Raw genomic sequence first — 22,042 nt, 5'->3', positions numbered from 1 at the left:
GGACTAAGATACAACATTTTGCACCAAAATGACACCACAATTCTGGTGTAAAATTGGTCTCAAACTAAGGCAACCAATAGTTGATATAAAATTTGGCAAAAGTGCATAGCAGTGTAACTGACATAACTTTGCTTGGGGCCCCAGAAATGTCACATCCACCCCTTTGCAAATGAGTACTTAGAGGGAGCCCATATGGCTGTATGAAGAAAGCGTGCACAGTCAAAACTGATACCAATGGTAAGAACCTGTTTCAGTCTGGGAAAGCGCTGGCTCCGAGATGAGAAAAGTAAGATAATTTATATTGTGCACAATCATTCCGTGATTCCAAGGACAATGGGCTTTATAATTGAAGTCATCCATTTACGAGGGCTCAGAGAGCCATCTGCTGGTTGAAAAGAGTACTGCATACTTGCAATCATTTCCCATTCAAACATGACATTACTGACCATGCTCCCCTTTTTTGGGGGATATCACAATGTGGCAAGGCTTCAATAAGAAAAATCTGTGTTAGTCAAAAGTGAATGAGTAAAAAAAAAAAGGAAAATTTATTTTGCAGAAGTTCATTTATTAGTTTATGGAAATTTCCCATACAAATCAAACTTAATTACAGCATCGGACTGTATATTTCATATACAGTATCCACAATATACAAAATAAAGGTTCACATTATGAAGACGTTTCAATGTATTATCAGCACTGAGACTTGTACTGCTGGCTCATGATGGACTCCCCCAACCCTCAACAGAAGCTTCAAGTAAGCTGCAGTAATTACAGCCTAAGGTAGACATGGACGAGCTACGAGTAAGTAAGTTATCCCCAAGACTAATATTCTGTGTAGGCAAGGTGGCTCAGTGGCACTTTGTCCCAGCAGCACTAAGAACCTGGGTACAAATCTCACCAGCAACATCTACATGAGGTTGGTATGTTCTTGTGTTTCCTCCAACACGTCAAAAACATACGGAAAAGTTAAAAGGTACCTCCAATGATAATGTTTTCCACCTTCACCAAGTGATACTGGGAGGGCAGGGAGCCCTGATGCTTAGGCACCCTTTCCTCCAAGGCTTGCTCTATCTTACAGATGCATCATCTTAATTTGAGGTGGGATCATCCTTGGATTCAAGCTGGGACTACATGGTGATCTTGGCTAGGACACCCATCATGCAACCAATGATCACTGTGCACTGAACTGAATTGGGTCACTGTAGCTGTGCAAAAAAACATTCAATGCTGCTCCATATGTGTGAGAGATAAGGGAAATCACATATTGGGGGAATTCGTTATGTGTAAGGCCGATTCATTGGCCTGTATTTGTGGGAGGGGCTTGGCTGCCTACTTCAACGGCCAGCGCCCCTTCCACCTTGTACGACGCAGCAGAGTTTCCCCACCCACCCACCCTTACTGCCTACTACTCTCAAAGGGGATGCCCTCTTTCAGGCGTCTCTACTACGGCGCGGTTGCGGCATGACTCTAACCGCTTAGGGGCAGGGTAATTAGGTAGGACGGGGTGCATTCTCTTGGTTGCCACGACCACAAATAACATATATGCAGAATGTTGGTGCCATATAAAATATTAAAAAAAAGAAATAAATTGAGGCACACTTGAAATTTTACCAAATTCTGTTGCACGCTGCAAAACAAAAATGGAGACATTTTTTTTAAAGGGGTTTTCTGTTTAAGGGCTCATGCACATGAACGTATTTTCTTTCCGTGTTCGTTCCTTTTTTTTTTTGCATACCGTATGGGGAACCATTGATTTCAATGGGGCCACAAAAAAACCAAAAGTTAACCTATGTGCATTCCGTTTCCGTATGTCTATTCCGCAAAATAATAGAACATGTTCTATTATTATTCACATTACGGAAAAGGATAGTTCTGTTCTATTAGGGGCCAGCTGTTCCGTCCTGCAAAATACGGAATGCACACGGACGCCATTCGTATTTTTTGCGGATCCGTTTTTTGTGGACCTCAAAATACATACGGTCGTGTGCATGAGCCCTAATACTGATGCCTATTCTAAGGATAGGTCATCAGTATCTGATCGGTGGGAGTTCGACTCCTGGTACCCCAGCCAATCAGCTGGTTGAAGAGAAGGCCTGTTCCGTGCGAGCACAGCCTTCCCTTCATTATGTACATGCTCGCCGTCGACATCGCAGCGGTGAGCAGGTGTAATTACAAGTTGTCCCGTTTACTTCAACGGGACAGCTCTGGAGTATACACTTGAATAGGAAGGATATGTCCCATTGAAATGAATGGGACGGCTTCTTGTAATTACACCTGATCGCCGCTGCGATGTCGACGGCGAGCAGGTAAACAATTAAGGGAAGGCTGCGCTGGCACAGAGCGCGGCGTTCTCTTCAACCAGCTGATCGGCAGGGGGTGCCGGGTGTCGGATCCCCGCCGATCTGATCCTGAGGATAGGTCATCAATATTAAAATCCCAGAAAACCCCTTCACACACTTGGACAACCCCTTTAATGTGTTTTAGACACTTCTAACTAGTGCTGTGCGAATCAAAGTCAGGATAAATTTCCTCATGCCTCGTGGCAGCAAATAAATTTTACCTGAAATAGTGTAAAACACAAAAAAAATCATACTTACCTTATCCATTTGCTCGTGACGGGTCGGCTGCTGCCATCTTGCTTGAAGATCTCACATGAAATCCTGTGCACAGTGACTTATGACGTCACCATGGCGGCCAACGTGATGACGTCATCATGGGCCACGCAAGATTTTGCGCCAGATCTTCAATCAAGATGGCGGCGGCCGACCCAACACAAGAAAATTGATGAAGTAAGTATGATTTATTTAGTTTTTTTAAAATTTTATTTAACACTCTGTTATTACTATCAGATTCCGTGATCATCTATGAACGCGGCATCTGAGGGGTACAATGACGGGGAGCGGCACAATTGCCATTTTCCTGTCATTGCAACCACTACTTACAAAGAAATGTACTTCGTCGCAAAGCAAATTGTTTTGTAAAATTCGGCAAAACCGTTGAATCGTATTTTGGAATACTTGGCTCATCTCTACTTCTAACGTCAGCTGTCTTAAAGAGGGGCACGCCTAAGAGAAGCGATAAAATGCATCATTACAGACGGTGCCACTTTTTGGCACCAAAAGATTAGTGAAAATGGACGCCAGTCAGGTGGGGGCACAAAAAAGACAGAGGTGATTCGAAGGCCTAGGAAATTGTAGCAAATTTCTAATCCCTAGCAATTGGTCTCCAACAACTGGGCAGCAGATCCATGACAGATGGGCACCTGGTCCACCGGGATGTCCAGCATGCGTGGTGCTGACGCCATGGCAGGAAGTGCTGGATTATCAATTACGTCTCTATGAATAGAACATGGGACTATTTTTGTAGCATGGATTCATTGAGTCTAGTCCAGATTAATGGAATTTTACATTCACTTTTATTCTCCGCTGGTTGTCACAGAGGGTAATTAGCAGGGTACAGGTATGTAGCAGGTTACGGAAGGAATGTCTCACACAGTCCTAATGTTTAAACTGCATGACTGATGTTGGTATGTGAACCAGGTGTGAATGTGTACTCCAGACAAGAGTTGTCAGTCGGGATTCTTCACAGGCTAATGTGTGTCCACTAGCCCGACCGTCAGTACTGGCCTCATCGTGCTCCTAGTGGTGTAAAATCTATGGCTTCATTGGTGGAACGCGTCTCTCAATGGGCCCTCCTAGTACTGTATAGTGAGGGCAATCCTGCCATGATTGCAGTGCCCGCTCCGTCCTTTTCCTACAATTTTCTTATCTGTTTATGGCATTCGATGGATGACTTTTCTGTAAACTTGCATTCAAGCAAAGGCAATGCAGTGCATTATTCTCAAAGCAGGGGGGATTTATCAAAACTGGTACAAAGGAAATATAGAGCTTTTGTCCATAACAGCAAATCAGATTTCGGTCCTAATTGGCTCTTATGGGCAACTGCTCCACTTTTTCGTTGCACTAGTTTAGATAACTCTCCCCCATTTAGTTTTGCTAGGTACAGTTGTGTACAAAATAATAGCAGTGTGTTTAAAAAAGTGAATAAAGCTCAAAATCCTTCTAATCGCTTTTATTTCCATACACACAAATGCATTGGGAACACTACACATTTTATTCCAAATCAAAACATGAAGAAAAATATATCAAATCTGTGTTGTTCCTCTAAAAAAATTGAAGAAAAGTGAATATTAGACTGTTCAAAAAAATAGCTGTGTTTGTATTCTTCTTTACAAACTCAAACATTCACTATATAAACTGAAAAATGTTTGAAGATTTTGCTTTCCTTTGAATCACTTCACTAATATTTAGTTGTATAACCGCTGTTTCTGAGAACTGCTGTACGTCTGTGTTGCTCGGAGTCAGACAACTTCTGCCCCTGTGAACAGGTGTTCCAGCCCAGGATGATTGGACTACATTCCACAGTTCTTCTCTATTTCTTGGTTTTGCCTCAGAAACTGCATTTTTGATGTCACCCCACAAGTTTTCTATTGGATTAAGATCCGGTGATTGGGCTGGCCACTCCATAACATCAATCTTGTTGGTCTGGAACCAAGATGTTGCACGTTTACTGGGGTGTTTGGGGTCGTTGTCTTGTTGGAACACCCATTTCAAGGGCATTTCCTCTTCAGCATAAGGCAGCATGACCTCTTCAAGTATTCTGATGTATTTAAACTGATCCATGATCCCTGGTATGCGATGAATAGGCCCAACACCGTAGTATGAGAAACATCCCCATATCATGATGCTTGCGCCGCCATGCGTCACTGTCTTCACAGTCTACTGTGGCTTGGATTCAGTGTTTGGGGGTCGTCTGACAAACTGTCTCCGGCCACTAGACCCAAAAAGAACAATCTTACTTTCATCAGTCCACAAAATGTCTCTCTAGGCCGGTCAATGTGCTCTTTGGCAAATTGTCACCTCTTCAGCACATGTCTTTTTTTTTAACAGTGGGACTTTGCGGGAGCTTCTTGCAGACAGCTTGGCTTCACATAGGCGTCTTCTAATAGTAACAGTACTCACAGGTAACTTTAGACCTTCTTTGATCTTCCTGGAGATGATTGTTGGCTGGGTCCTTGCCATTTTGGCTATTCTCCTATCCATTCGAATAGTAGTTTTTCGCTTTCTTCCACGTCTTTCAGGTTTTGGTTGCCATTTTAAAGCATTTGCGATCAGTTTAGCTGAGCAGCCTATCATTTTCTGCACTTCTTTATATGTTTTCCCCTCTCCAATCAACTTTTTAATCAAGGTACACTGTTCTTCTGAACAATGTCTGGAACGACCCATTTTACTCAGAATGCACTGTAACCAGCATGTACAACATTTTCTGCCTTCCTTCCTTTCGTAAATAAGGACAATAATTGCCACCTGTTTTTCAAAGAATGAATGACCTCACTCATTAAACTCCACACTGCTATCATTTTGAACATGCCCCTTTCAATAAGTGATTGAATTACAGAGAATCGGCAGCATGCATGTCATGACTGTTGGGTCTGTTGGGTTTCTAATACTCTACTACACCTGCTAGTAAATTTTTTGCCATGTAGAAATATCATTTCTATCAAAAACAGTGATTGATCAGGTTAGTGATGTATGACTGCTATTATTTTGAACACAACTGTATGTCCTAATAATGCATTCAAAACTTACAGTCCCGTGGGTACAATAGTGAACTGTACAGCAAGCACAGAGCTCATTAAGGCAACACTATAGGCAGCGCAATATTAAACCCAGGTCACAAAGTGTAGCTCCTCGTGGGTGTGGCTGATGGATGGAGGAGGGGCTGGGTTTCTCCACTCTGCTCTCCTTCCTCAGAGGGGCTGACAGAAGTGCAGTATGAACAGCATAGGTGTCCTGCCTGGATTTCTTTGTACTCTGGAAGAGCTTCATACTTCTCACTAACCGGAGAGAAATCAAAGTCTGCCACCTGGAAAGAGAGAAAAAAAGTCAGAAAAATAGGAAACATATGTAAAGGAATTATCATCCCCATACTTACTATTTGTTGGGGACGTAAATACTGTATGTATGAGGGGCCCGGGCATTGTGAGTGGGTTTTTCAGGTTTGGATAACCCCATTAAGGCACAGGCTGTCGGAACGAAGCGCCAAATTTATGTAGAGGCCTGTGCTTCTACATCACCTTGGCGCTTCCTCTAGCATGGAAAACTCTGGCCTTAATAAATGTCTACCTTAATGTGTATGTTCTGCTGAAAGGGGTTCTCCGGGCTATAGACAGTAATGACCTACCCTCTGCACAGGACAGCAGTATCAGATTGTTGGGGGTCTGACACCCGGCACCTTCACCAATAAGCTGTTTCGGGCTGCTGTGGAGCCAGAGGCAGACAGCTCTATATACTATGTTGTGGCTGTGCAGAGATACCGTGCGGAGCCTTCTATCCTGTACAATGTTAGTGTCTGGCGCTGCAGCAGCCTGACACAGCTGATCAGTTTGTCAGACCCCCAACGAGCTGATATTGGTGACCTATCCTGCGGATAGGTCATCAATATCTGTAGCCCGGATATCCCCTTTAAGGGCTCAATCAGAATGGTAATAGTGCCTATATTCCAGACCAGATACCCACTGCACCACAGCTCCAGCACCGCAGTGATCGACGTGATATTTTACATACTGTACACTCTTACAGTACAGCTTTATCCCTGCCCTACTGGAATTGAGGCAGAAAAAGGAGCAAGTACAGTCACTTTCTATAAAATACCATCTTTACTGCCGCCCACGTGAATTGTCACCTCCAACAGATCAAGGACAAAATGGGGAAAATATGCAAACACCTCCCCCAAACTTCCATCACTCTGCAAGGCTGAAGTTTGGAACTGCCTGTGCTGCTCATTACAGAACAAGAAGTCCAAGCCGGCAGCTGGGAGTTTTGTTATTTTTGCACAATCTGACATATTGCTTCTCCATTCGACGCCTTCACAGATACTAACAATCACTCTCAATACTGCCAGCAGACTTACAGTCACACACAATGTGAGAAGAATGTTCGGCGCCTGCGCTGCAAAAAAATTCACTTATCGGTATAGCAGAACCTCAAGCTCAGGGTGCGGGGTGCAGGAGTTGTGTCACCCTATAATCTGTCAATATGTAAAAGAACAATGGAAAATGTCAAAGTCTGGAGAAAGTGAGGCCAGACGAAGCGGCACGCTTCAAGGGAGGCCGGCATGAGGGGTTTTGTGAGCAAGGGTCAGGCAAGGTAAGGGTTAAGTGGAAGCGTGCAGGGAAAGGGGGGAGGAGCTAGGAAGGGGCGGGGAGCGGCAGGCTGAAGTAGTGGTGAGGCAGGATAGCGCCCGCCATTTTAGGAAGCAGAGAGCCAGCATCTAGCATCTGAAGTGCAGCATCGCATACTGCAATGGCAGAAGCAGTGGAGGCGATGCTGCGGCGATTGAGGGAAGCGGCGGACACCAGGGGCAGTGACTGGCTGGAGCAGCAGGTGACCGCATTGCTAGGGGGGGCGGAGGTGGGCACGTCTAGCCCTAATCCAGCAGCTACACGGCCGCGGCGGGTACGGCCGCCGGCGCGCCTGAGCCCCGATTTACCCCCCCGGGTCCGGCGCCGTGTCAGGAGCCCCACAAGGGACCCTCCACGCCGGGAGCATTCCAGGGCTCCTGCGGCCTCCCGGCGTGGGAGGAATCCATATGTCCGGCGGGACCCTCCAGAGGCTGTGGGGCCTTCCCCTCAGCCCATCGTGGCAGCAGCAGGGGAGTCAGGACCTGGTTCGGCAGGATCCCCTCCTGTTCCCAGGAGCCGGAGGCCTGCTCAGCGAGGGAGAGGTAGTGGCAGCAGAGGCAGCAGCGGGGCTGCGCGGTCGGCCAAGGCGGCCCGGCGCAGGCCCTTACAGGATGAGCCCCTTTTATTGGCACACGAGGCTGCGCCTGTAGGTGCCAGGGACGGGCGCAGGCCTTGCCAAGATGAGCTTCTTACAGAGGATGAGGACGAGGCTGTTCTGGCCGGCTCCCCGCCCCAGAGCAGGCCTCTTGGGCATGAAGACAGGTGCGCAGATGCTTATGTGGAGGACAGGGAGGTGCGCAGGCCATTTCCTGAGGGCGGACAGTTCGCTACTGGTCCTGACACCGTCGAGGATAGAGGGCGTCCCGGAGCCATCCCTAACGCACCCAGCAGTGATAAGGCTGGGGTGCTGCCGGCGAACAGCGCAAGTACCCATCAAAGGAACGTCGTGGATCCAGGAGTCGTCCGTCAGGAATCAGGACCTGCGGCTGCCGGGTTCACAGCACCCGGGCAGCTAGGTGAGACATCACTGGGAACACTGTTATCTTTATTTAATGTGGCGCCTGAGGTGGGTGGGAGCAATAGTGCTATTATCGGTGGTTTGGGGCGCTTGCTGTGTGGTTTAGCGGGGATTAGTCAAGATAGGGGGGCAATGGGGGCTACCCCCTTAGCAGCGTGGGGGTTGGGGACAGAAAATAGCAATGTACCGGCGACCGCTAGCAATAGTAATGTAGCAGTGACCAATAGCACAGGTGTAGCCGAATCAGTGTCAGTGCAGACGCAGGCGGGAGGTGAGGAGGATAGGCCCAGATTAGATGACGCCGCAAAAGGGGAGGTGTATGTCTGCTTTGAGGGTCCCCTGGGAGCGCATTTGAAAACGGAGGTTCGTGAGAAAATTTGGAAGGGAGAGTATATAGAAATTTTTTCGCTGCTTCCGTTGGAACGTTTCAACCTTGATGTGGTAAAGAAGGACGGAGTAAGGAAGGAGGAGGATGATAAGCGTCGTTATCGCCTCATCCCCAGGTCATTTAGTAATTGGCTGCAGGCCTTTGCTATTTTGGCGAGTGTAATTGGGGAGAAGAGTCCGGAATGCTGTTCCCCTTTATTTTGCTATTTAGATGCTATTGGGGAAGCCTATAGAGTGTATGGGGGTTCCGGGTGGTTACGGTATGACGAACAGTTTCGTCAGAGGAAAGCGGTCCGTCCTAATATGAGATGGGACCATAAGGACATTGCGTTATGGATGAGGGTGACAGCGCCAGGCAGGAGTGGTCAGTCCTTTCGGAGTGAGTCAGGGGTTGGGGTACAGCAAGGTACAGGGACGCCCCCAGTTGGAAGAGGATACTGCTTCCTTTTCAATGAGGGAAATTGCAAATTCGGCCAAAAATGCAAATTTAGGCATGAATGTTCCGTGTGTGGCGGGGGCCATGGGGCTAGCAGATGTTTTAGAGGGGGTAGACAGAGAGGTGGGGATAGTTTTGCAAAAGGGGCAGACCCCAGTGCGAGTGGAAAGGATGGTGGGGCATCTAAATAGATATCCGAACCAGGAGTTAGCTGAATTTTTGTGTTTGGGGTTTAAGTTCGGTTTTCATATACCTTCATACCCGTTACCAGTCATAGAGAAGCGGAAGAATTTGCGTTCGGCATTGCAGTTCCCGGACATAGTGACAGCAAAGTTAGCTAAAGAGGTTTCCCTAGGGAGGATGGATGGTCCGTTTGTTAAATCACCCATCAGTAACTTGCGAGTTTCCCCTTTGGGTTTGATCCCTAAGAAGGAGCCTAACAAATTTAGGCTCATCCACCATTTATCATTCCCTAAGGGTGCGTCGGTCAATGAGGGCATTGACCCCGAACTTTGTTCTGTGGTTTATGCCTCCTTTGATGCGGCTGTGGAATGGGTAAGGAAGCTGGGTCCGGGTACCCTGTTGGCAAAATGTGACATTGAAGGGGCATTTCGGTTGTTGCCAGTTCACCCGGATAGTTTGTATTTACTGGGTTGTTTTTGGAATGGCGCTTATTTTGTGGATAGGTGTTTGCCAATGGGCTGTTCAATATCGTGTGCATATTTTGAGCGTTTCAGTTCTTTTCTGGAGTGGGTGGTGGTTCAGGATTCAGGTTGTCACTCTATCATTCATTATTTGGATGATTTCCTGTGTTTGGGGCCGGGGGGATCTAGGGTTTGTTCGTTGTTGTTATCCACATTGCAGTCTGTTTTTGAGTGTTTTGGAGTCCCTTTAGCGGTGGATAAAACGGTGGGGCCGGCTACTGAACTAAGCTTTTTGGGTATTGTCATCGATACACTGCGGATGGAGTGTAGGCTACCAGTAGACAAAGTGTCAGATTTAAGGACAGAGGTGGCGGCGGCATTGACAGCAAAAAAGATTCGCCTGCGGGACCTGCAGTCTTTGTTGGGCAAATTAAATTTTGCATGCAGAATCCTCCCAATGGGCCGCATTTTTAGTAGGAGATTGGCTTCGGCGACAGGAGGTGTGGTGTCTCCCCACCATTTTATTAGGCTAGGCAGGGAGTTGAAAGGGGATTTGAAGGTTTGGGATTCTTTTTTACAGCAGTTTAATGGCAGAGCATTAGTTATGGGGGGGGTGGTTGATGCGTTTGATTTCGAATTGTTCACGGATGCTGCGGGTGGAGTGGGTTTTGGGGCGTACTGTGAAGGGCAGTGGTGTGCGGGTCAGTGGCCTGAGTCCTGGGTACTAAAAGGATGGGTAAAAAACGTGGCATTGCTGGAACTATTCCCCATTGTGTTGGCAGTCACGCTCTGGGGGGAGAAGTTTCGGCACAAGAAAGTCCGTTTCCATTGTGACAACTTGGGAGTTGTGCAAGCCATCAATAGTGTAACGGCTTCTTCCCCCCCGGTTATTTGCCTGTTGCAGCAGTTGGTTCTCCGGTGCTTGTCCCTTAATGCTTGGGTGTTTGCGGTGCATGTGCCTGGTTCCTCTAACTGTATAGCTGACGCACTTTCTCGTTTTCAGTGGGAGCGGTTTCGCCAGCTGGCCCCGGATGCGAGTCAGGTCGGATTGGTGTGTCCAGAGTCGTTGTGGGAGATCCTGGAGGTACCGTAGCTGCTCTCTTGCAGGCATCATTGAGTGAAGGCACGTGGAGGATGTATGATAGGGCTTGGAGTAGGTGGCAGCAGTGGTGTAAGGACCTAGGGGTCGAGGTACTGGACGGGGAAATTCCGTTGTTACTTTTCATTGGCCACGTGAAGGATCAAGGTTGGTCGGTTGCCAAGATCAATGGTTGCATGGCGGGCTTGGCTTTCGGATTCAAGTTGCGGAATTCCTCGGACATTACTAAGTCCTTTTTGGTCCGACAAATTTTGAAGGGTTATAGAAGGTTTCAGCGCGTAAAAGATTCCCGCCTACCGGTGTCTTTTTCATTATTGTTACAGTTAGGGGAGCAGGCAGCTGAAGTGTGTCGCTCGGCTTGGGAGGTGAGCTTATTTAGACTAGCCTTTGCTCTGGCTTTTTTCGGGGCCTTTTGTTTAGGGGAGTTAGTGTGTGCAAGTGTGCGGCGGGAAGGGGGTCTGAGGTGTGAGGATGTAACGCTATATGACGACAGGGTGGTGATTTCTCTGAGATTTTCAAAGACGGATCAGGAGGGGAGGGGTCATTTAGTCTCATTGTTTGAGGTGCCGGGATGTCTCTTGTGTCCAGTACGGTGTTTGCGGGATTTTCAAGGAAGGGCAGGGGTCGCGGCAGGCCCGATTCTCAGACACGAGGATGGCTCCTTTTTATCGCGATTTCAATTTATAGCGGTATTCAAGAAATGTTTGCGTAATCTGGGAATGGACTCTGGCAAGTTTACGGGTCATTCCTTCAGGATAGGTGCTGCCACGGAGGCTGCTCGCTTAGGGGTGCGAGATGAAGTGATTAAGCGTATTGGGAGGTGGGAGTCGGAACGTTTTCGGCTGTATGTGCGTTTAGGGGCAGTTTAAGGCTGAGTCTAACCATGTTTGTCTTGTTCTTTTTTCAGGTGATGCCCCGTTGTTAGTATGGATCCTGGGCCATTCGTTCGTGTTCTGGGGGGCATTGCGAGCGGATGTTCGGCAGAATAGGCGGCAGTTGGGGTTTGATCGGGGGATGGCCATAGTAAGATGGATCGGACGTAGAGGTATGGTGTGGGGTAATGTTTTGCAGGAGGTTCATCGGCAAGCCAGGTTAGATAGAGTCCCAGATGTCTTGGTGTTGCATGTTGGGGGAAATGACCTAGGGGTCCGACCTTGCAGAGAGTTGATCAGGGATATCCGTTTTGATTTTTTGCGTTTGTGGTCCCTCTTCCCGTCAGTTGTCACTGTGTGGTCGGACATTGTCCCCAGGAAGGTCTGGAGGGAGGCGAGATCGGTGGAAAGGTTGAATAAGGCTAGGATTAAGCTGAACAGGGTGATTGGGCGGTTCTGTGCCAAACATGGGGCGGTGGTGGTGAGGCACCCCGAGTTGGAAGCAGGAACAGGAGGCTTTTGGAGACAGGATGGAGTCCACCTCAATGCGGTGGGCATTGATTTGTGGTCACTGGACTTGCAGGGAGGTATTGAAACAGCCCTCCGGGTGTGGCGGAACGCGCGAGCTTAAGGGCTGTCAAGCTGCGCGTTGTTGGCGGGGGGAGGTCATAGAAGCTGGGGCTACTGGATGGTAACGGTGAATGAGAGGGCCTCAATGGTGGGGCTGGACTCTCAGAGTTGGGGCACCTGGTTGGCTTGGTATGGCGTCCGTCAGTTGGTGTCCCCGAGCTTGTGGTACGCGGCTGGGGGCAAGATGGAATTGCCGTGGTGGTTTGTGGTCGTTTAAGGTGCAGTTAGGCGGCTTCTAGGACCTCCCTCGTCAGTTAGACATGTATATATATTTATATATATATGTCATTGTTATATCAAGTGTTATGTTTATTCATGTTATTTATATTATTTAATAAAAGACGGCTGCTGTGGCCGATTTAATCCAAACAGTGGCTGTGTGTGGTTATTGAGAGAGAAAATGGGGAGGGTTAGTTAGCTAAAGGATGGGGTAGTGGACCCGAGCGTAGCCAATAACCCTACTCAAGTGAGGCCAGACGAAGCGGCACGCTTCAAGGGAGGCCGGCATGAGGGGTTTTGTGAGCAAGGGTCAGGCAAGGTAAGGGTTAAGTGGAAGCGTGCAGGGAAAGGGGGGAGGAGCTAGGAAGGGGCGGGGAGCGGCAGGCTGAAGTAGTGGTGAGGCAGGATAGCGCCCGCCATTTTAGGAAGCAGAGAGCCAGCATCTCCCTCCCTCCCTCCCTTAGTGTTTACTTGGATGTTTCAGGGCGGCAACGGTATATTATAGAAGGGATGTATATATATATATATATATAAAAAAAAAGGTATTTTATAAATAAATAAAGGTATGTAAAAAAAAAAAAAATGGATAAGGGGTGGTGGACGGAGTGTGTCTTTAAGTGTTGCGTTTGTCGCAGCAGTCGTGGCGGGGGGAGGTCATAGAAGCTGGGGCTACTGGATGGTAACGGTGAATGAGAGGGCCTCAATGGTGGGGCTGGACTCTCAGAGTTGGGGCACCTGGTTGGCTTGGTATGGCGTCCGTCAGTTGGTGTCCCCGAGCTTGTGGTACGCGGCTGGGGGCAAGATGGAATTGCCGTGGTGGTTTGTGGTCGTTTAAGGTGCAGTTAGGCGGCTTTTAGGACCTCCCTCGTCAGTTAGACATGTATATATATTTATATATATATGTCATTGTTATATCAAGTGTTATGTTTATTCATGTTATTTATATTATTTAATAAAAGACGGCTGCTGTGGCCGATTTAATCCAAACAGTGGCTGTGTGTGGTTATTGGGAGAGAAAATGGGGAGGGTTAGTTAGCTAAAGGATGGGGTAGTGGACCCGAGCGTAGCCAATAACCCTACTCATGATGGATTCCTGGAAAATCATTCAGGCTCCAGTGAACCTTGAGGAATCTTTCGTTTTGGCTAGGGCTACATAGAGACTTGCAAATTGCAGTTGCATGGTGAGATTGCATCGAAGGAATGTTGTGTGGTTATGTTGGGGTATGCAAAATAATGCAACCAAACCTGTTGGATTTTTGGTCACATGCTCAATCGTAGACTGCAACGCAAGCAACATTTGACAGCAACTTGCTGGCCACCAGGTTGAAGTTCAGTGGGTTCTTTGACAGCTGACCCACAAATCTAAAATAGTTAACGGGGTTGTCTCATCTCAGACGTTGGTGATCTATTGGAAGGATATGCCATCCATGTGAGATAGGTGCGGTTCCCACCTCTGGGATGGGCTCCGATTTCCAGAACAGGCCCCCAAAAGTGAATGAAAGCGCACCCTGCCGATCAGCTGTTTTGAGAAGGCATCGATGCTACAGTGAGCGCCTGCCCTTTACGTTGTATAGCGGCTGTGCTTGGTGTGGGGCTGAGCTGCGTCTAGGCCACATGACACATGAACGTGTCGTCACTGGCCTAGGAAGGGCAAAGAAAAGGTTGCAGCGCTCACAGCTTTTAAAAGGGTAGAGATTATCTCCCTGTATTAGGCTTGACAAAGGCTGGGATGCAGCCGAAACGTTGCTGCTTGATTTTATGGCACACTTTCTGTAAAGTCCGTCTAATAAAAGATTCACTGGAGATGCTGCCGCTACCTCTCTTCATTTACTATACGGTTGACTGCTGAGGATCTGTGGTCGTGGCTCGGCTGTTGCATTACCGGTGTGGCCATTTATGTCCGTGGGTGCTGCTCTACAAACACTTTTGTCTACTATCCAGAGGATAAGTCATCAGTATATCTTGGAAAACCCCTTTAACTCTATGACCTATGGATATATAACTGGTCAAAGAAAAGAATTCTTGGGTGACCACTGAGCTCTCCCCATGCCAGGGCATACATTCCATAGTGGTGTACCATTTGGCTAATATTGGGCTCTTGAAGGTAGGGGGCTAGTTCTACCTGTCTCTACAAATTTTGAGATTATCCAACCAGTGGTAGATGTGTCAAGCGGTGTAGGGACACACTCTTATTAACATGGGGAATGCTAATACCCAGTTGTCAATTTATTTAGTAATTTCCAGGAGGAATAACAAAGGACAAGTACAATGCAGAATTCTACTACGCCGGGTCAATGGGAGTTTATGGCTACAACCAGCATATGCACTATGCCGGGTCAATGGGAGTCTATGGCCACAATCAGCATATGAACTATGCCGGGTCAATGGCAGTCTATGGCTGCAATCAGTGTATGTACTATGCCGGGTCAATGTGAGGGTATGGTTACAACTAGTATATGTACTGGGAGCATTCTGTAGCCATAAAAAAACTAGATTAACCAAAACTGTAGACAAAAAGCCAGGGATCCCCCATCCACATGTTACACTTTATGGATTTATTCCTGCTAAGTAATTGTAAAAAAAAAAATGAACATAAGGTTCTCATTCTGATCCACTTGACAACTTCACAATGACCTCTTTCAGGTGGGCCCTTGAACTGTAGTCGCTATGGTGTGGATTAGTGTGGACCAGAGTCATTGGAGCCTAGTCTCAAAGCAAGGCTGCAGTGGGGCTGTTGGATTGCCTCCTCCGGTGGGTGCTGCATGGGCGGATTGGCAATAGACCCTACAGGGAGATTTCCTGGTAGGTCGATGCCCAGGGGGGCACTTAATCCCTGCTCTTGGCCACCAGCAAGGTACATAAAAACCTGATGCTCTCTGCGTTAATTAATGTAGGAGAATCAGGCACTTATGTACCTGGCCAGTGGCCGCAGGTGCACTTCTGAATTGAATGATATTGCCATCCTTAGGACGATGACAGGTTCACACTGTGGGGCAGACAGCAGTATTTTGTGCTGCACTGTGATATCTGGTTCTGCTACGGCAGTATGTTGTGCTGCACTGTGTTATTTGGTTCTGCCGGGGTGGTATTTTGTTTGTGCTGACCACACCTACTTCTGTTGTCCCACCTTTTATCAACTTGGACCCACGTACTACATGGGGCCACTTTTAGTTTTTTTTTCCAGGGCCACTTTAAGCTCCCAGTCCACCCTTGGGGTGCTGAGTTATAGAACAGCATCGCCATGTGGTGCCTCACCCAATAGCATAGGGGCCCACTTAAACGAGGTCGCCATGAAGCTGGCAAGTTGGCTTACAGAGTTAGATCAAATATGTATACTAAGAAGCTGGATAAATGTGGATATGAGCGCCATGTTTTTCGCTCTACAAGATGTGCACAATCTATCAGTTTAAGACATTGTTCACACAAATATAAATTACAGCTGTGTGCTGGCCGTGGCCCACAGAAGAAAGTGGTACTATTCACGCCTCCGTTTTTTCCACACAGACCCATGGGGCATACACTATCCAGATCCGAGTCTCACAGAACACGGACCTGAAGACCACTGGAAACAACTATCTCCAATGGTCGTATGCCATGGAGACCATTGGAGACCAAAATCTCTGACAAGACACAGGGACATACAGATCTACTGCCGTATTAAAACCGTCCCAGTGTTTCGGCTGATGATTTATAATATGGAGTATCATAAAGAAACCCTGTAGCTTTTGAGCCAGGATCCAAATGGGTGGGGGATTAGTTAGTTTAGAAGGGGGCATTAGAGTTATATATGAAATGTTAATTTCAAGTCATTTCGAGTCAAGAATAAACCTAAATCCTACCTGGTTTATACATTTCATTGCACTTTGAAGAACTCTATCAAGCTGCCCCACATTTATGACCTCTAAGGTTAATTATGACATCACCTCAAGCAGGGGCGGACTGGGAACTTTATGTTTCAATGGGGTATTTATTGAAGGATTTATGCAAAAAAAATCATGTCAATACATAATAGAATATGTTGTAAACATGAACATAAGTTGAGGATACAACATTATTGGGTGGCATTCCTATTATAGCATATACATTAGTTAAACAAAGGTATGCAGCATCAGCGATTTGCATAGCCAATATGAAGTACAGTTTCAATTGCCAAGAATTCGAAGAAAACATCCAGCTAGGTTAATATCAATCACAAAGTAATGCAATAACGGAGATCTGTGGAGTGGGAGGAGGACAGCCATGGTTCCCAGAACTTTTCAAAAGTAATGAAAGTATCCATACGAATAGCCGTTAGCCGTTCATATAAAAGGATCCTGTTAATCCTATCTAAAACTGCTTGATAACTAAGTGAGGGAGATCGCCATTTGAAAGCTATATGTATTCTAGCCGCCAGGAGTATGAATTGTGATAGTTTAAATTTGGCATATTGAAGCCAGGAGGGTTTGTCTCCTAGGAGACATAATTGGAGAGAAGTAGGGTAAACACAACCCAATACGGATGTTAATATTTTGCTAATCTGGTTCCAAAACCTCCTAACTATTGGGCACGTCCACCAAATCTGGAGCATTGTACCATCCTCCTCACAGCCTTGAAAGCATCTGGGAGATACTTCAGGATAAATACGGTGCAATCTTGTTGGTACCAGATAGGTCTTGTGTAGGATTTTTATAGACGTATCTGCTAATGTGGTTTGCCATCACCCCTTGGTAAGGGTCTGGGAACGTTGGCACTATCCGGATACAGAGTAATCCATATGTATATCCTCCTCCCACGCCCTCATACAGTCAGGTCCATAAATATTGGGACATCGACACAATTCTGACATTTTTGGCTCTATACACCACCACAATGGATTTGAAATGAAACAAACAAGATGTGCTTTACCTGCAGACTGTCAGCTTTAATTTGAGGGTATTTACATCCAAATCAGGTGAATGGTGTAGGAATTACAACAGTTTGCATATGTGCCGTTAAGGGACCAAAAGTAATGGGACATAATAATAATCATAAATCAAACTTTCACTTTTTAATACTTGGTTGCAAATCCTTTGCAGTCAATTACAGCCTGAAGTTTGGAACGCATAGACATCACCAGACGCTGGGTTTCCTCCCTGGTGATGCTCTGCCAGGCCTCTACTGCTACTGTCTTCAGTTCCTGCTTGTTCTTGGGGAATTTTCCCTTCAGTTTTGTCTTCATCAAGTGAAATGCATGCTCAATCGGATTCAGGTCCGGTGATTGACTTGGCCATTGCATAACATTCCACTTCTTTCCCTTAAAAACCTCTTTGGTTACTTTTGCAGTATGCTTTGGGTCATTGTCCATCTGCACTGTGAAGCACCGTCCAATGAGTTCTGAAGCATTTGGCTGAATATGAGCAGATAATATTGCCCAAAACACTTCAGAATTCATCCTGCTGCTTTTGTCAGCAGTCACATCATCAATAAAAACAAGAGAAGCAGTTCCATTGGCAGCCATAAATGCCCACTCCATGACACTACCACCACCATGCTTCACTTTGAGGTGGTATGCTTAGGATCATGAGCAGTTCCTTTCCTTCTCCATACTCTTCTCTTCCCATCACTCTGGTACAAGTTGATCTTGGTCTCTTCTGTCCATAGTATGTTGTTCCAGAACTGTGAAGGCTTTTTTAGATGTCGTTTGGCAAACTCTAATCTGGCCTTCCTGTTTTTGAGGCTCACCAATGGTTTACATCTTGTGGTGAACCCTCTGTATTCACTCTGGTGAAGTCTTCTCTTGATTGTTGACTTTGACACACATACACCTACCTTCTGGAGAGTGTTCTTGATCTGGCCAACTGTTGTCAAGAGTGTTTTCTTCACCAGGGAAAGAATTCTTCGGTCATCCACCACAGTTGTTTTCTGTGGTCTTCCGGGTCTTTTGGTGTTGCTGGGCTCACCGGTGCATTCCTTCTTTTTAAGAATGTTCCAAGCAGTCGTTTTGGCCACGCCTAATGTTTTTGCTATCTTTCTGATGGGTTTGTTTTGTTTTTTCAGCCTAATGATTGTTTGCTTCACTGATAGTGACCGCTCTTTGGATCTCATCTTGAGAGTTGACAGCAACAGATTCCAAATGCAAATAGCACACTTGAAATGAACTCTGGACCTTTTATCTGCTCATTGACACAATAATGAGGGAATAACACACACCTGGCCATGGAACAGCTGAGAAGCCAATTGTCACATTACTTTTGGTCCCTTAACAAGTGGGAGGCACATATGCAAACTGATGTAATTCCTACACCGTTCACCTGATTTGGATGTAAATACCCTCAAATTAAAGCTGACAGTCTGCAGTTAAAGCACATATTGTTCGTTTAATTTCAAATCCATTGTGGTGGTGTATAGAGCCAAAAATGTTTGAATTGTGTCGATGACCCAATATTTATGGACCTGACTATATAGGGTAACTTGACCCCCTCTGGTGGTGCGTTAAGCACTCCATAAATCTGGGACAATAAGCCTTGTTTGTATAGTGAGTAGGTAACTAATCGCTCAAAGGGAGTGAAATCAATGGTTTGATTATTTGCCCGCAGCGAGTATAGGAAAGAAGAAATCTGACTAGTAGTAAACTGCTCCCGTTCAGGGGGGGGAATATTTATCTTTAAATTCGGATAGAGAAAGCAATTTACCTCTAGTTAGGAACCTATGGAGAGTGCATAGTTTATTAGAGATCCACCATGTGAAAGCATGTGTCTGAAGGCCCGGGAGAAAAACGGGATTACCTATCAAGTATGTTAATGGTGAGAGTTTAGATTGTAATGAGAACTTAAATCTTACAGATCTCCATAGGAGAAGGGAAAAGTGTGACAGAATAGAATTAGTGCGAATGACATCTGGTAGGGGGAGAATAGACCAAGTTAAGGCCCTCCAGGTGTAAGGAGCAATCATAGATTGTTCCAGTGGGATCCATAACAGATGTGTTTTGGGATCTAGATGGGTTAGGAACAATTGAGCCAATCTGGCTGCTTTGTAATATTTTATAAGGTCTGGAACTGAGAGGCCTCCTTGGGTTTTATGTCGGCACATCGTTATCCTGGATATTCGGGGGCGTTTGTTTGCCCAGATGAATTTCATGATAACAGCCTGGAGAGCCCGTAGGTCTTTGGTAACGATTTGTACGGGGAGGGTTCTAAATAAGCAGAGAAGTCTGGGGAGAACTACCATTCTTATTATATGGATCCTTCCTACCCAGGATACTGGAAGAGCATTCCAAGACACGAGGTCTTCTTTAATCTTGCGATATAGAGGCAGGTAGTTGATTTTGTAAACTGAGTCAATTGTTGTGGGCAGTTGCGTTCCCAAATATGGGATATGGTGAGGTTTGCATTGAAATGGGAAGTTTCGGAATATGAGGGATTTAGTAAGGGGTGTAACATTGCATAGGAGAAGCTCTGATTTAGTATGGTTAATCTTAAGGCCTGAGGTCATTGAGAAGGAATCCAACATCTTCATTAGAGAGGGAAAGGATATAATGGGGTTGGTAATGGACAATAGGATATCGTCTGCAAAACGGTTTAGTTTATATTCCTTCCCTCCAACTGAGATACCGGTAATATCCGGGTGAGCTCTTATGTGGGTAGCTAGGGGTTCCATTGCCAAAGCAAATAGGGCCGGGGATAGAGGGCACCCCTGTCGTGTACCCCTATGAATCTGAAAAGGTGAGCTATGCGTGGCTGGTAATTTAAGGCTTGCTTCGGGTGTGGAATACAGGGATTGTATTGCTGTCAGGAAAGGCCCCCCAAAGCCCATTGAGGAGAGGACCTTATATAGATAGTGCCAAGTCACAGTGTCAAAGGCCTTTTCTATATCCAGTGCTAGCACCGCCAGAGGGATATTGGTTTTGTTGGCTCTTTGTATTAGATTCAGGATTTTTCGGATGTTATCTGGGGCTTCTCTACCGGGAATGAAGCCCGCTTGGTCTTTATGTATGAGGTCAGGGAGCAGCCTATTAAGGCAGCGTGCTAGAATAGAGGTAAATATTTTGTTATCCAAATTGAGGAGGGAAATGGGTCTGTAATTGGAGGGCGATAAGGGGTCCTTGTTTGGCTTGGGTATTACAGTGATTTTGGCAGATAGGAATTCTGACGGGGGCTTGGAACCTTGCATTAAATGGTTACAATAATGGGTGATGTGCGGGATTAGTGAAGGGGCAAATTTCTTATAATATAGTGCAGAAAACCCGTCAGGGCCAGGAGCTTTACCAAGTTTTAGGTTTTTAATTGTAAATTCTACTTCCTCCCCCGTAATATCTTCGCCTAAACATGCTGACGCTTCAGGGGTGAGTTTCGGAAGTGGGATAAAAGATAGAAAATCTTCCCCAATCGATCCAGGATGCGCCCCAGGATTAGAATAGAGTCGTTTGTAGAAAGCATGAAACGTATCGTATATAAGGTCAGGATTTGATGTGGTCTGTCCTGAGCTTGTGCGTATTTGGAATACCTGATTGATTTTCTGTCTAGCTTTAAGTTGGCGGGCTAGCATCTTGTCTGGTTTGTTGGCATATCTATAGTAGTAGGAAGCTGTCCAGCGGAGGGCTTTTTCTGTATTGTTGGAGAGTAGCATATTTAGCTGTAGTTTAACACCTTTGATCGCTTTTAGAAGGTAAAGTGAAGGGGCTTGTTGGTGAGCTCGGACCAACCTGGTCAATTTAGCTTCTAAAGCAATTTGGGTTGAGGGACTGGGAACTTTAGGGAACTTAAAGTGAAAAAAATAAAAAAATAAAAAATGGACCCATGTTGTAGGTGGGTCCAAATTGACAGAAGGCGGGAAAACACAAATAGGCAGGGACAACAAAAGTAGGCGGAGCCACCAATACTGTAGTGCAGCACAAAATACCGCCCCAGCAGAACCAGATACCACAGTGCGGCACAAAATACTGCCTCTGCAGAACCAAATACCACAATGCAGCACAAAATACTGTCCCATCAGAACCAAATACCACAATGCAGCACAAAATACCGCACCAGCAGAACCAAATACCACAATGCAGCACAAAATACCGCACCAGCAGAACCAAATACCACAATGCAGCACAAAATACCGCACCAGCAGAACCAAATACCACAATGCAGCACAAAATACTGCTGCCAGTGCCACAGCATGGATGGATGGCAATACAGGGCCTGATGCTCCTACATTAATTAACGCTGAGAGAATCAGATCTTTATGTACTTGGCTGGTGGCCATGAGGAGGGCTTGGGCGGCCCCCCTGCACATTGGTCCACCAGGAATTTCCCTGTAGGGTCTATGGCCAATCTGCCCCTGGAAGCCAGAGATACTAGGTAGCACAGCTTTGATTTTTCCAGATATACATTTCATCTCCCTTTGTTTTCTTTGTATCTTTGTGATCCAAGGGAGGCTTACGTCATTCCAGTTTATTTTCACACCCGCTGCTTTCTATACGTCCGTGCAGCAGTCCATTTTTCGCAGAGCCTGTCTTCTCTGTACATCACACCAGGAGTGTAAATTAGCTT

General features: G+C 46.3%; 1 protein-coding gene across 1 annotated transcript in view; it reads right to left on the bottom strand.

Annotated features, from left to right (window-relative positions):
• Positions 1-20,431: 20,431 nt before the first annotated feature.
• Positions 20,432-22,042, bottom strand: part of TMEM130 (transmembrane protein 130) — a 41,134-nt gene continuing 39,523 nt past the window's right edge. Inside the window, exons 8-9 of the mRNA XM_040441430.1 lie at positions 21,009-21,263; positions 20,432-20,530 (exon numbers count right to left, since the gene is read on the bottom strand). Coding sequence (XP_040297364.1) covers positions 20,432-20,530; positions 21,009-21,263 — 354 coding nt within the window. The remainder of the gene's footprint in view (positions 20,531-21,008; positions 21,264-22,042) is intronic.

This window comes from Bufo bufo, chromosome 7 (genome assembly GCF_905171765.1).
Source record: "Bufo bufo chromosome 7, aBufBuf1.1, whole genome shotgun sequence".
Lineage (NCBI taxonomy): Eukaryota > Metazoa > Chordata > Amphibia > Anura > Bufonidae > Bufo > Bufo bufo.
Note: the sequence above shows the minus strand (reverse complement) of the source record. Positions and strands in the feature narration are given on the sequence as shown.